Genomic DNA, 15,795 nt, shown 5'->3' with positions numbered 1-15,795 from the left:
CACAACATTAAATATTGAACACTGACTGCTTGTTGATTAAATGATAAGTTTATTAAGGGTAAGTAGTCTAGCTAAAATAAATCATATCATCCACTAATAATGATTGCAGTAGTTATAGATTTGTCTAGCATCTGCTGCAGAAAGTACTAATAAAGACCTATTTTTCTAGTAGATACAGTTTCATTTTTAAAACAAAATTAAAATTAGAAATTATATTTCATACTAATAAAAGTTGCCTGATGATTTCTAGAATTAAACAGAGCATTTACAACATGGCTTAATAACTTCAGTATAAATGTACTCCATACCGACTACTAGGAATATTAAAGTAAATAGCAGGATATTTTTGGCAAAAGGTTTGTGGCGTTGTTTCAGCTTGCAAGACCTGAAATGGTAAAGCTATACTTTTTTGTTGCTGGAAAAAAAAATTGATGTGTAAAACTCATCTCCTCTTTGCCCAAATGTAGTTATGATTCTGATTCAGAGAAATCCGTGTGTCTCCTCGTAAGTTTTCTCTGCTTTTAAGTAGCTTTATTTTTAAACAGCACAGGAATATATTTGAGAAAACAGGGTACCTCTGTACCAGAAAGATGCTCATGCTGTCTTCTAGCTCTGCAAACTATCTTCTATCAAATGAGGAAGGTTCATTTTGTTCAGCAATTCATTCTATTTCAGAACACTTTAATAAGGGAATCAGTGACATTATTTTCCATTTTACCAAAATTTCCACAGCCATGGGGAAATTGTCACATGGTGCAGAATCATCATTCATCCATGACCAACCACCAGGCCACAGGTATGTATGAGGAGTGATGAGAAGGCTGATAAAATCCCTTAACAGTCCCAGTCTGCCTGTTTCCACTAATTTCCTGCTCTCCATGACACAATAGACAGCTTTATCTGAACTGTGATCTGACAGAACTACGTACTGCCAATATGGAGAGGGAGTTTAAAAATTTACAAGATTATGACAGAGGAAGATAGTCAGAGAGAGAAAGATCTTGTCCACAAAGTCACCAGTGGCACTTAATTAGGCTGTGAGCTTCAGGAACAGATGATATAAAATATATTTACCTTGGATTGCTCCAAGGACACCATAATCACTTGTAAATATTTTTAATCCCTTAATACATCCAGTGCGATGAAAAGAAATTTCTTACAAAAGGAGCTTAATATTTTTATGAAGAATGTCAATTTTTACGTACTGTTGCTTGAATTGTATGTAAGAGCTGCACTTTCATTTGCTCTAAGTAGTATGTTAAGTGTTTATGGTTTTTTTTTCTGATCAAAATCTCTGTTCATTTATTAATGATACAAACACAAGAGAACTTGATCTAGAAAATAATTTAAATGGTTGTTACATAGAAGCCAAATATATTTATGTAATTAAATATTAATATGCAATCAAGGGCAATATTTTGTACCTCACAAATATGTTCATTACCTGTCAATAGGGAAAATTCTTTAGCCAAATAATGGCAATGGTACCTTATCCACTCTCCTTTAGAGACACACCTGCTCCAGATCTTAGTTCTGTGATAGAGTTTCCTTAGCACTATTTTTTGTAAAGCAAACAAAAGTAAAACAATGAATATAAACATGCATGTTTAAGTGCTTTCCAGATTGCAGCATAAGCTGATATAATAGCTTTCAGTAGGACAGTTCTTGTTAGTACAAATCTGTTACCACACCTTTCAACTGAGAAAAAGCTGAATTCCTCCTGAACTGTCTTCATCTGCTAGTCTGTTGTCACACTTAAGAGCCTGTGTTGCTTTAAGTCAAGCAGTTTTGTACATGACTTTTCTTTCCCATCAGATCACAATGTAATAACTTTTATCAAGTAACTTAACCCAATCTCAACAACCCTATTTCTCTGGATTGCAGAGGTGGATTGCTGGAGTTTTTTACATTACTTTCTCAGTCAGGTTTTGGTGTTGAAAATTAAGGACTGACTTTCTTCATTCCATCATAACCCACCCCAGCAGCTTTGTGAAGCTAGCATCTTTTTGCCTTACTTTAAATAGGGTATCTACTTTACACTCCAGCTCAGATGATGAGCTTTAAGGAACAAACAGCTAATTTTACAACATACACAGCAGTGTCTTTGCTAAGAAAGTAAAACCTGCCTAGGTTTCCATATAGCAACACTGACTTCAGGTGCTTGCTGCACACTGTTACAGAAAACACAATCACTATCACTATGCATGTCTATCAGGCAGGGCTGCATCTGCTCTAGAAGAAGGCACGTTAAGCACAAAAAAGGGTATTGGACTCTTGGACTGGGCAGCTGGAACTGGAAGGCATGAGTTTCATCCTGTTGCGGCACTGCCAAGTTGTATCCATGAGGCCCCAAATAACTTTGGATATGCCCACACACCAGTCATCTTTGCTTGGGCCAGTCTCAGAAGGAAAGCAACAGGACAGAAGGCTCCTTAAAGAGATCTTGTGAGTCCATGGAGCGGCTGGAAAACAATCTTAAGAGCACAGAGGAGGAAAGGTAAAGGCCTCAAATGAAAACTAAATACAAAGGGACATTTGAAAGAACCAACCAAGGAATAATGACTTTAATGAAGCAGGAAGCAGAGACACACGAACAATTCTTTTGTTAGACATTTACCACCCACACTCAGAGTATTTAAATTCTCAGGAAAAAAAGGCAACATGCATAGTAGAGGAAAACAGTTTCAAACCACATCTATTTTAGAAATGTGCTAGCACGAACTTCATTTCTTTCCCACCACCCGTAGTTCTCCAGACCTTCCAGGGCAAATTTCTGGGATCTTCTGACAACAAAAAAGATGAGGTAGCCACTCCCAGCAAGCGTGCATAGGGCTAAGAAGTTAGCAAGAACCCTCAGGAATCTAGTCAAGTGAATATTTTCCTCTTTTCGGCTCTCCTGCTCCTCCACGATAGCTTCCTGCACTTGTTGGAAAGAAAAGAATATATGAGCACTTTAATGGTCAAGACCCCACATTTCTTCCCCAGTTGATAGAATTCAGTTAAATAAATTACGAAGATGTGAATGCACACCTCAACGTCATGTTTTGAGATGAGGTTATAGTGCCTCATAAAAACTGTTTTGGACCCTGGTGGACCCTGGGGTTTTGGCTCCCTAGAGTTCACTTTGCCTTTGTTGAGTGTGTCCCCACCGAGTCTCATTACACTTGCACTCCTGTGCCAAAAAGAAACCAGCATGTTCTGTCAGCTTGTGAGGTGCTATGAGGCTGAGTGACCCAGCATGGTAAATGTGATTAGCTGCCAGAAAAGGAACTGTCACACTTTAAAAATGTGCATTTGTGAGAAAAGAGCAAAAAGTTTTATTCTGAAAGCCAGCAATTCAGAAAGAATGAAAAGAGAGTTTAGATGTAGGAATCCAAAAAAAAAAAAAACAAATAGTGCACAGCTTCAGACTGCAGAATAAAACTTTGGCCCCACATTTACCCTTGGCCAGGACTGATAAATATTAAGACTCTGGTCTTAATGTCCAGCTCCTACTTTTGCCAGCAGAAGGAGCTTTTGCTCTGAAGTGTCCTTGTGAAAAGGGAGTTTGGTTACAGCTTCTCACTTTGGTATGGACATCAGTTGCCCAGAGGGGAAGCTGAACTCCTGCATTGTCATAATTACTTTTCATGGCTCTGCTTTTCTTATGACTTGTGTTTGTTACATAAATGAAAGGAGATTGCAGGAGCACTTGAGCAAAACTCCCACGACCTCACCCAAGCCAAGACCTCACCCAAGCCAAGACCTCACCCTTTCTCTCTGAGGTTCCTTGCTCATTTGCAAAGATCACAGCAAAGCTTCATGAGTTTATTTCTCAAAATTAAGTCTCTGTCTCAACTGATTTGAATTCTCCTTCAAATAGCTTTCAGCAACTGGCTTTAGTAGGCAAGCAGGGAAAGCTCACACAGTCTCAGTGCTTTGAGACAGTGTTTCTTCAATATTTGTTTTCCTGGGACCTTTTCTTTCTACTGACTTTGAGTGCAATTATCTTTAATGCCTACAGTTGGAAGGGTGGGCAGGGTGAGGTGGTTTATCAGCTATATCACCACTGCAGAAAGGAAGGGTGTTGTGTGTGATTGGATAGTGCAGCTAGTGTTTGATCCTCCAGCTCCCATGCTGTAGGTTGTCAATGTGGCTGTAAGCCTAGCATCTTCTTTATTACCTGGGAACAACTTGCCGGTGTATTCCCTGTACATTATTACATTGAAAATTAAATTTTCCTTTACATGCTGCACTGGTGTGTCCGAGTGACCCCAGTGCAGAAACACTTTCTTTAACATTCAACAGATAAAATATATCCCCTTCACTGTTTTCACAGCAGTGCATCTTACATCCTGCCTCAGATTCCTCGCACAATAACTCTTGAAACCAACGTACCCTATAAACTGAAAAGAGAATTAAGAACACCTTGTATTGTCCTGCAAACTGGGTTATATTTCACAATTAATGAAAAAATAAAAACTTTATATTAAGCAAGGAAAGTAACCTTTTTTTCTTACCGAAAAGCAAGTATACACTCAAAATTCTGAGGCCAATTCTTCTGACATGATGAACACCCCTTTATAGAGAATCCTAATGTTTTTTCTTATGGTATCTCTTCAGTGTAGCAAGAGAAGATGATAATGTGAGGTTGGCAAAATATCACCAGCATTTTAAAAAAAAGTTTTTCAGACAAGCACCATAGAAAGTGGAGGCCAACAGAGATGAGAAAAAGGAAAAGATTATTTTTACAGTAGAATCATTTTTCTAAAACTAGTACTGCAGTCACAGAGGACACAAAAGATGCCATTAATGCTTTTTCTTCCACAATCAAAAGGAAAAAGTTAAGATGGCAAAGCACAAAGACCCAGACTCAGAAGGGTATAGAGCTGCCAATTCTAGTTTAAGTTTCTAGGCCTCAGGCACAGCTAATACTTGACCTTAGTTCCATCTGATTCACACCAGTGTGAAAGACAAATCAGGTTACCTCTCCTTAGTGAGCTCTATTTTACCTTAAAGCTTGTTGTGATGGAGGCAAACTTATTGTCTGCTGTCTCAGGATTGCCAATCAGGTAGTCCCAGCTTGTGAACATTTTCCAGCTGAAATTAAAACTAGTATCATCCCCACCACCTTCTTCATTTGCATTCCTTGCCATGCTACAAAAGCCAGAAAGACAAAGGAGGACCTTATTAGAACTAGTTCTGCTATGTGAACATGATTTCCAAATTGTTCCTAAATTCTAACATTGTTCTGAAAAGAAAAAATATTATTACTGCAGTCAGATGTGTTATACTAAATCTGGAAAGTTCAGTCTGAAACAAGAAAGGATGGTGATTTTCATATTTAGACAATTTATGAGCTCACAACACACATTTTGACGAGAAAGAATGGATTTATTTCATTAACACCTCAGAGAAACTCTGCTGGATAAGAAACTCAATAGGAAAACAATATCAAGAAGATGTCTCAAATAGAAAGCTGCAGAGCATCCTGAACTTCAATGGATTTATTAGAGACTTCACAAAGAGAACAAAAGAATTCTAAAATAACAAGCCAGAACAATACCTGGTTATGCCATACAAAGGTATCACTAATACAGCTTTCTGTCTTCCCTTTCATCTCATGTGCACTTGTAAACAAGATTTATAACAGTATACAGAAACCTCAAATTATTTTTTCAGTGATTTGACTTAATCTTGACTACTAACTTCTCTGTTTCAAAGTGTTGTCATTCATGTAATAACAGTGGTCTTACTTCTGTATACTTTATCACTTATTTCAAGCCATTAATCATAAGGATTGAATATATTGGTAGGGTATAAACCACTTAGCCTTCAGTATTGTATTGATTTCCTGGTCAGGAAAAGGTAACACTTATTTGAAAGCTCACTAATGCAGCCGAGTTATGTTATTAATATCAATACATTCTACATATCACATTTTTAACAATCCAGTAAAGTACATATTCTCAAATCTAGGAAGATAATAGTAAGTAAATAATACAGAAAAATCATTCTGAGCTGTCATAAACCAATATCAGGGTTGTTTCTTTTGTTTTACTGCTCATATACAGAAAAGAGAGAGATCACAAAAAGTTCTTGGTAGGATCTGCCCTGCTACTGGTTTCTAGACTAACATAATTCCTTCTCAAGGGTTCCTAATGAAATAGTGAACAATCTTGTGGTTGGGTTATCATTTCTTTGACACCAGAAATGTTTCCATTTTGTTATGCACTGGAAGAGCTGCAGAGAGGAGCCCTAAATCTAAATATTTCCCCTAAATAGAATAATAGTGCTTATAATCCCTACTACCTCTTTCACATAGACATTCCCTTTCCCAGTTCTCAGTCAACAGCAGAAAAACGGTAGCACCTCCTGTTGCACTGCTTTTAGTTTCTGTGCCCACTGTGTTTTTTTCTTGAGAAACAACAAAGAGCAGAAGACTGAAAGAACTGCTCATCAGATTATGTAAGTATTGATTGGCACTAGTGTCACGTGGCCAGATGGGAAGTTAACATGTACAATGTATTTTTTCCTCAGGGATATTCCTTTGTTTAGGCCACAAGGATTTTCTGCTAGAAGGAATTTTTTGGGGGGGGTCTGGGTGACAGTCATTGAAACACAATAGTCTGAGACCAAGACTTTTCTAATCTTCACAGCTACATTATCAAAAAATATTTTAAAATATATTTTTGAGCTAAACCAATTACTTTTTTATTGCAGTAGTTTGTTCGTCCTCCAAAAATACATATTTGTAAGTGAAGACTTTTATTTTTCTTCCAAAATGCTTTTTGCCCTATGCAGGAAACCATGTAATATTTGAAAAACAGAACATGAATTAACCTAGTGTTCATGCAAGTGAAAAATACTGACTTCAGCACAAAATAGTGGAAACAGATTAACTGCAGTTTTCTCTATATTCACAGGTGCCCTTGAATCTTGACCTGCAATGCTCTGATTCTTTTCACCGTAGGCATCTTTTAAAGCCACCACTATAGCTAACTGTAATATTGTGGTTGGTAGTCACGTTCCTTGAACCAAGAGTATTAAAGATAATATTCATTGGTGGCCTATCTCCTTAGAAACTATCAGAATTATTACAGTTTATTCCAACAGTGAATTTGGCTATAAAATAATAATTTTATTTCATTTATATTCTGATCCTAAGACAAAATCCAAGTCCAGAATTTGAGAGCCAAAAGCTTAATATATCCCCAGTTGTACCACCTAGACCCTGTTTCACTTGCCCCTATGCTTTCTACTGTTTTAACATTATGTTCTTAACATTATATTAAGCATAGTTTTCACACTGCTGGAAATTATTTTGCATTCCACAGAACGTTAACCTCTTACTATGGCCAGTAGCATTAATTCTTCTACACTACTGTGCACTATAGTCTTGCTGAGAATCATTTACTGCTGACTTACTGCTGACTTTACGGCTGAGTTACACACAGAATTATTTGCCGTATGTTTGTTTCTTTCTTGTCCTCTTCCTTCATAAAAGAATTTAACTCACATAAGGTATCATTAAAGGTAGAACAATGGAATTTCCTGGATGTTAGCTGACATTCTGCTAGATGCAGAGTATAATCAAAAGATGGGCTGACAGCTCTGTTCCTTACTTGATGCATTCATTTTTCATTTTGAAGTTGCAGAAGGGAAGTGTTTTGTTATTTCAGTAAAGATTTTTTCCCACTTCCACAACACTGCAACACAGCTGCTGGTGCAGAACAATAGATAAATAAATACAGGCTGAAGGAATCTTACATGACTTTGACCTTGCACTTGATCTTGCATTGTCCTACCCTTACAATTACTACATTTTTAAAAAGATAGTCTCAGTGGTCAACAGTAGAATTATCCGCTTTTTTGAATGTACTTTATTCCAGAGCTGAGGAGAACTTACGTTCGAATGACAATCATAAAGCTGTAGCCAATAGTCCCAACTCCAACAAGGAAATACGAAAGAGGCATCCTGAACTTGAGCCATCCAATTGTCCTCTGGTTATTGTAATAACCATAGAAGAGTACAGAATACTGTGCAAAGCCCTGAAAAGTCAGTAAAAATTATAATGTCATGTCTGTCACGTAATCAGAAATTGTACCAATAACAATGTACTGAAACATTCATTTCAATGCATTCAAAACAGTTGTAAGCATCACTATAATAAATCTCACAGGATGGAAAATCTCTCCTTTCATTTAGAAAGACTTAAAATATTTCATGTCAACTTTCAAATCTTTTATCTTTAAAACTCTTCATGGGCACTCCGTCTGTGATTTAATGAGTCAAAACTTTTTCATCCACATACTTCTTGTTGTAAAGACAAAAACATTTTGGTTTACAAAATTTATTTTACAAATTACTTGCAGATAAAATGCCAGATTCTTCACTTAATTTTCTAACATTTCTAACATTTACTTGTATAGCCTATTTGATATAAAATTCTCATACACCTTCTCTGTCTAGCAATGTTGTCTGTTGTTCATTGGGTGATCATTCAATATATGTTGCAATAGTTAATTGCATTTTATGGATGATTATTCAGTATGCAGAGTTTTTTAACACTTAGACTCCAAGGCTGTACAAAGTGCAATGTAAGTGTACCTTCTTTCTCAGCAGTTCAAAGTGTATCTCCTTTTCTAAAAATCTTAATGACAATTTCCCTCTCTTCTGTGGGTCGGATTGCTGATTTTTCAAAGTAATTTACTTAGTGCCTTTTGTTAAACGTAAACAAGTCCTGGTATCTGAAATGGTCCAAATAGCTGAAGCTTCCTGATAATCCTCAGATTAGAGTAAGAACTTGCCTCCTAGAAGACTGTATCCAGAGCCTTTACAAGGACAGCTCAGCACATGCACAGTAGTATCAAAGCTCCGGCTGGATGTAATGATCTCAAGTCAAATGCAGAGTATTTTCCCATATAATTGGTAGATAGACCATGCATTATTTTGACACTAATACAGTAAACTGAGGGTTTTGTGAATTAAAAAAGCCATTTACTTCCCTTCTGCTTTTCAGTTGCTCATTTTACTTAAAATAAGTCACATCTTTCTCTTACATATTACTGTAAAACATGCACTTAATTTATTGTACCTCTTACTCTATATGAAATGAGTCACAGTGTTATCCGGAAAACCCGATTCACAATTCTAAGCTGAAAATAAAATATTAATATATGATAAAGAGAAATATTATTCAAAATATCTTGGTTTGGTCATCAACATATCTCATTTTTCTTCATATCAGACTAGCTTTGAGAGATGTTCCTATACATAACAGGTAAGAGTTTGTTTTTTCTGATAAGGGAAATATTGTTATAGAACACCTTTATTACTAATTACTAGTAAAACATCTACACCAGTCAGGACACATTCAAATTCAATAGTATGTCTTTTGCATCTTAATGCTCATTAAAGCATCCTATAATTCCATCTTAGTCCAGGTTTCAATACAGCCTTACAAGGTTCCAGAGAACCTTTTGGATCCCTCAGATTATTAAAATGCTTTTGAAGTTGCTGTGTTCTGCAAAGTCAGAGATAATTCCTCCACTGTGTGTCATTCAGCATGTTGTTTCCTGGGCTTTGCCTATTGCATTTCACCATGTGACCTGAAACATCTTTAGCTGTGTAAAGGTAGGCATGCATGGAAGATCTTTTTCACTCCTTTCTGAGCCTAACATAAAAGAGGGGTGAGATAAGAATATTGGTCAAAAGTTTATTGTAATGAGCCTTGAGAGTCTGATTTTTTTAGGTTTGGATTATTACCTGAACTGTAAAATATACGATGTTAAAACTGAATTCCAACTAAAATATATCAAAATCCAAAACTGTTTCTTTTTGCCGTGTTAGTAAAATGAGTACAATTTCAAGTGCAAAAAAACCAAAAGATATGTTAAGCTCATCTTTTCTTTACTGTCTTAAAGATTGATGGGGTTTGGGGTTTATTTAGCATGAAATAATGTTTGCTGATGTGGGTTTATTTATTTGTAACTTACTTGGTAGCATACAAGAACTGCTAGCAGATGAAAGGTACTATTTCCTGTGATTTTTAGTTAAAGGTGTCATTGTCTTCAGGAAGTATTTGTCAATCTGACATGCCTCAAGAAAATTCTCTTTTCCCCTCAATATTTCAGGGGATCCATCTCTTTAACTGCCCTATTATGTGTTTATTACCTTTGCATTTGCTCCTTTTGTTAACTGCTACTCTGTTATTTACTATAGTTTCTTCCTCAGAGCTGTCAGATCCTGTTTCTGACAGTTATAAACTTCCCCTTTCTTTTCACCTTCTGCCTTCATACATCTTTTCGCAAATACGTTTCTTTTAAAAACTTTGTTCCCATTTCCTGTATAAACTTCTTCTAGTCTCTATTCTCTTTACAAAATCACCAAGTTACTATGCCTTTTTCTCCAATATCTCCCTGATGTTTTGATTTCTCATTTTATAATGTCATCATCATTATCTAACTTCCCAGCTACATGTCTAGATATATTCTTCCTGTCACTCAAAGGTACAACTCCTGATGAACCAGACACAATGTCATTTTATGCAGCAGTCATTGCAAAATGTTACATATGTGGGTTTTTAGAAAGACCTTTCTATCCTTTTGTATCCAGGGAAGGTCCATCACTTTTTGTGGCAAAATAAAGCAGAAGTAATCTGTTCACTTTACATACCTTCATAGTCAAAAGACAGACAAACATTGTAATTTCTACCTATTATTATATTATTTTCTTTAAATTCGGTTGTCTACAGTTAATAAGCCTGAAAGATTTGCTTGTAAAAGAGAAAATGGGTATATCCAGTCAAGTTTTTTCCGACGTTCTGTCATCTTACAACCTGATTCTTCCTCCGCTGATAGCTGATGACTGAAAATAGAGACAAGGAAGGTAAATAAAGGACCAAAATCTGGCATCTTCTGAGTCTCCACATGAAGGTCTTGAGCTACAAACCAAGGGATCCTGTTTGAGATCTGCATGTCACAAGATTAGGGATCTCTCCACACTTTAGCCATGCTAAAAAATGGCAAAATTAATGAGAAGCATAGGCACTGTACCCTTTTTATGCTTTTTCAGGAGAGATAAGATCTGGCCTCCTGTTGGAAAGGGGACAGGTATGAAAATCGGCCTGTGCCCTTCCTGGGATTTCCTGTGTAGAGCTCCACAGCCTGCACAGTTCTGCCCACCAGCATGGGTGGAATGAGACTTCACATGGGTCAAACCTACATGGAGAGGCCAATTTTAGATGAATCGTTCTGCAGACAGCTGAAGAGGCTGAGCTGTAAACTGGAGGAACCTGTATCTGAGTTTAATTTTCCAAGAAATGGGTCTGCTTCCAGCATCATATTCGTGCTTGCTGTTGCTAAAACAACTCAAGTGCTAAAAGACATGTATACGCATAACTCTTTAAAAGTCTTGGTACTTCTTACAGGAGGGAAAGAGTGCAGCAGATTGAGGGAGAAATTACACTTAGTTCGACGGATGCTGCTTCCATTAATCTGAAGGAAAACCTTAACTAGATGGTTGCACCCTTTCACAGGTGAAGACTACCTTTTGATGACATTGACTGCACACCATAGAGAAACCTAACAGCCTTCTAAGCAACATATTTATCATCAGTTGATTTTATGCAAAGTTGTATCATCTTTATATAAAGAGGCCGACTACAGAGACATGCCATGTGCAAAATTAGATAAAACTGTTGTTTTCAGGAAAAAAAGCTGTATGACACAATTAGGAATATACCATTAGCTTCTCAGTACAGGAGGTACACATCCACAGGCTAGACTGGGCATCATATCAATGGTAAAGAATTGAAACATGCTTCTCAATTCAGCCAAAATATCTGCATATTCTATGAGACTGAAAAAACTGAAAGTAGCATTCTTTGTTTTAGAAAAAGCCTACAGAGTACATAATTGGAGTTTCTTTTCTTTTTTCTAATTCACACTGCATCCTCAAACTTGGAACCTTAATCATACAAAAACAGAGGATCAAATTCACCCATAAGAAATGGAAAGTCAGCGCCTAGGGATGTGAATCCAGCTTTGAGACATTTTGCCATATGTTTTTGGGTTGCTACGTATACTGAAATGTGTGTGTGGACATTGAGCTTCATTATAAGTTCTTTTGTCTGAAGGAAACATGTATACTCAGGACTTGTGAAAAAAAAAAAAAGTAAATTAATTCTTTTGCTATTTTTTCCTGAAATATTTCATATTAAGTCTCTGAATATTAAATAATGAAGTAAAACCCCATAATAATCAGAGAGTCATGTGAATATGCAGTATTGCAAGTTTAGGCACTTACACTAAAATCCCAGAGAGTAGCAAAGTTCATAGCACTTGCTTCTTCAGCTCTTGGGACAGTTTTTCTAGGTAAAGAGCCATATGGCTTCCCCATCAAAGCCTGGAACCAAAAAATGAGATCAATTTACGTTTTAAAGCAAAATACCAACAAAGGGAAGGGACAGTGGTCTGTCATTTCTTAGGAAGACTTGTTTTATGCTCCTCAGCTCCCTAGTGAGGATGACCTACTTCTCCACTTCTTTTCATTGCTCCTCACATTAATGATTGAAACTATGCTTAAAGTATGCATTAACAGTCTTTTCTAAATTTGAAGTGATGTTTCACTAGTATCAATGGATTGTCAAACTGTGCCTCTTAAATTCTGTGCTGTTTTTTGCTGGGGTAGAGTTAATTTTCTTCATAGCAGCTAGTATGGGGCTATGTTTTGGATTTGTGCTGGAAACAGTGTTGATAATACAGAGGTGTTTTAGTTACTGCTGAGCAGTGCTTACACACAGCCAAGGCCTTTTCTGCTTTTCACCCCACCCCACCAGCAAGTAGGCTGGGGGTGCACAAGAAGCTGGGAGGGGACACAGCTGGGACAGCTGACCCCAACTGACCAAAGGGCTATTCCATACCATATGATGTCATGTTCAGCATATAAAGCTGAGGGAAGAAGAAGGAAAGGGGGGATGTTGGGAGTGATGGCGTTTGTCTTCCCAAGTAACTGTTACACGTGATGGAGCTCTGCTTTCCTGGAGATGGCTGAACACCTGCCTGCCAATGGGAAGTAGTGAATGAATTCCTTGTTTTCTTTGCATGTGTGCGTGGCTTTTGCTTTCCCTATTAAACTGTCTTTATCTCAACCCATGAGTTTTCTCACTTTTACTCTTCTAATTCTCTCCCCCATCACACTGTGGGGGTCGTGAGCAAGCAGCTCTGTGGTGCTTAGTTGCTGGCTGGGGTTAAACCATGACACATTCAAAGGCAACACAGAAGTCCAAATTCCTCTGATGAGCGGTGTTTTTCTTACAGACAAGACCACAAGATTCATTTTTCTTACATTATGGATTTTATTGGGTTTTTAATTGAAATGTATGGGCAGATGCTAGGGATTTAGTTTTTGGATTCTGAGAGTCTCACTGCTGCTGGCAAGATGCCTGCTCAGCCACACTATATGTCCCCACAGGGTCCTTTCCAGGCTTTACCCTGAAAACTGTTGGGCTTTTTCTCTGCTTTGGCTTCAATGGAAGATGGATGATGCTATTGAAACGCTGTACTAGGAAGCTGCTGGAAATTCCTACCTGACTCTTTCCCATCTGCTTACTAGAAGATAAGTAAGAGGATGAGGAATAATGAAATCAGGGAAATGGCACAATACTTTTAATTCCATGTAGGTCCTCTTTTTAGGAAGAAAATAAGATTGCTCAAAGGAAGTAGAAAAATATTACCTTTCACAGAAGTGATTTCTGCCTGATTTACACCTGGTCTGAGCAGCATTATTAACAGTGATGCTGCACACAGTGAAAAACAGGAGGGGCCTCTCTCGTGACTTTACAGCCCTCTTGGGCCTTATCAGCATGTGAGTATTAAGGCAACTGAAAAGGATCCATGGTGCCTCAGAGACCTGGAATGTATCTTTCTATTGCAATGCACATTTTAGTCAAGATACTCCACTTGGCTGCTTCTTAGTCTCAGTTCCTCTCCTTAGTTCTCCATAGAAAAAAGAGAAGTTTAGCACCATCCCAGACCATGGGAAAACACTTTCAGGACACAACTCTATATACTTTTTTCTGTCGTGTCTGTTTCAAGACATCTGTCTGTAGAGACAACTGTCCACAAAGTACATCTTTACAGCCTTAGTACATCTTGATACTTTCAAATGGAGCATAAAGAGGTTATAAATTTGTTTAAAGGTCCAGTCCAATGAAATCTCACTGCAAAGATAGAAATTCATATAACAGTTCTCAATGATAATTTAAAAGATTCCCACCTCAGGCACCATTACAAGTCCAAAGGTCAGTCCAAAGAGAATCATGTTTATTCCATACATCCAGCGCAAAAATATGAAATAAGATGCTACTGATGAGCCAAAGTGACCTATGAGAACATGAGATGTGAAAAAAGGGCGGATAAGTTAGTCCTCTTATGTTATTTTACTTTAAGATGAAGATGCTCAAAGTTTATTTAAAATAAATAAAATCAGAGCAGGCTTTTCATTTTCTTTATTACCGTAATTCTAATGACTTTTTTCAAGGTTGCATACTAGCATTCACTTACCTGGCAGAGAAAACAGAAACAAAAAATATATCAGTATTATTTATACAGAGTGTTTAGGGTCATCTAAAAGCTGTGATATTTACTAATATTAGATCATCTAGCAGTAGGATTCAAAGCAAATCACACTTTTTTTTTTCTTTTTTGTCTGATGTGGATTGCAAGCATTCTTGACGTGTTAAGCCAGCACCAGCATAGAATTGGGCAATGGGAACAGTCTTTCCAAGGGCATAAGTTACTTGTAAGTGCTGTTATTGGAGTGCTCACCAGAGTTGTTCACCAGGGAAGAACAAAAAGTTCTGCAAGGGTTTGTACCTTTTCTTTCTCTTACTTTGTTATTTATGTGTTCCACCTGCACCCAGGTGTGGAGGCAATCCCATCACCAGGGGCACAAATGAAGCCTTGGATTATACTTGCTCTAGACCCCTGACCCAGACCTGTGCACAGAACTGCAGGGGAAACAGTGAGCACTAGGAGCCTGATTTGACCAACACTCTGCAAATCAGGCCAAACAGAAATAACAGTTCAGATTCAATCCCAGCTTGCTGCAGCACACCTCTGCTGAATATAGGATAGCTGGCAGTCGTGCTCATCTGTCAGAGTTAGCAAAATACCAGATTTCAGTTCTGTTATCAGTCATTCACAGGAAGAAAAGTCACCTTTCAAGAGGTTTTTCACACACAGTCTAGTTCAGGAGTTTGAGACACTCAGATGGCAAATAATGAGACACAAATCTCTGTTCAGAGAGTTTACATTGGTATTTCAACACTGTTTTGCAAGCCTTATAACAGATTCTTCCACTCTGTTTAAATGAGGTTAACATGACTGGTGCTATTTGGGGAATATATATGCATATTTTACTATAACAACAAAATCAGTAGAAAATTTAATACACTTAAACTGGTATAACCAGTATAAACAGAGACCGACTGGTAAGAAGCATTTATCAGGGCTGTGCAAAGGGAGGGACAAGCCATTCTGTCAGGGATTTCAGCATTTCAAAATCTGCTTTATTCTCAGTTCAGAATGAAACCACAATTTTGAAATTTTGCAGGAAGAAGTAGCCAATCTTAGCAGTAGCCTACATACTGGGAGGTCTGGGTAGAGGCATAAAGCAAGAGACCTCGAGTTAGTCAGTCTGTCTGTGATATGCTGATTACTCAATTACAACCCAGCTACAGCCTTTGGGGATGCTATGGACTCAAAAAAATGAAGTGAAGAAAATTAGGAAGATTTGTGATTTCAAGACAC

At 37.4% G+C, this 15,795-nt stretch overlaps 1 protein-coding gene across 1 annotated transcript in view; it reads right to left on the bottom strand.

Moving 5' to 3' along the window:
- TMC1 (transmembrane channel like 1) overlaps nt 1-15,795 on the bottom strand; it is a 70,422-nt gene that overhangs the window by 17,481 nt on the left and 37,146 nt on the right. The window contains 5 exon segments of the mRNA XM_009474376.2: nt 2,723-2,917; nt 4,992-5,136; nt 7,889-8,031; nt 12,290-12,388; nt 14,261-14,367. Coding sequence (XP_009472651.2) covers nt 2,723-2,917; nt 4,992-5,136; nt 7,889-8,031; nt 12,290-12,388; nt 14,261-14,367 — 689 coding nt within the window.

The sequence above is a fragment of the Nipponia nippon genome, unplaced genomic scaffold (assembly GCF_047370975.1).
Source record: "Nipponia nippon isolate SJK-2023a ecotype South Korea unplaced genomic scaffold, ASM4737097v1 scaffold_8, whole genome shotgun sequence".
Taxonomy (NCBI): domain Eukaryota; kingdom Metazoa; phylum Chordata; class Aves; order Pelecaniformes; family Threskiornithidae; genus Nipponia; species Nipponia nippon.
Note: the sequence above shows the minus strand (reverse complement) of the source record. Positions and strands in the feature narration are given on the sequence as shown.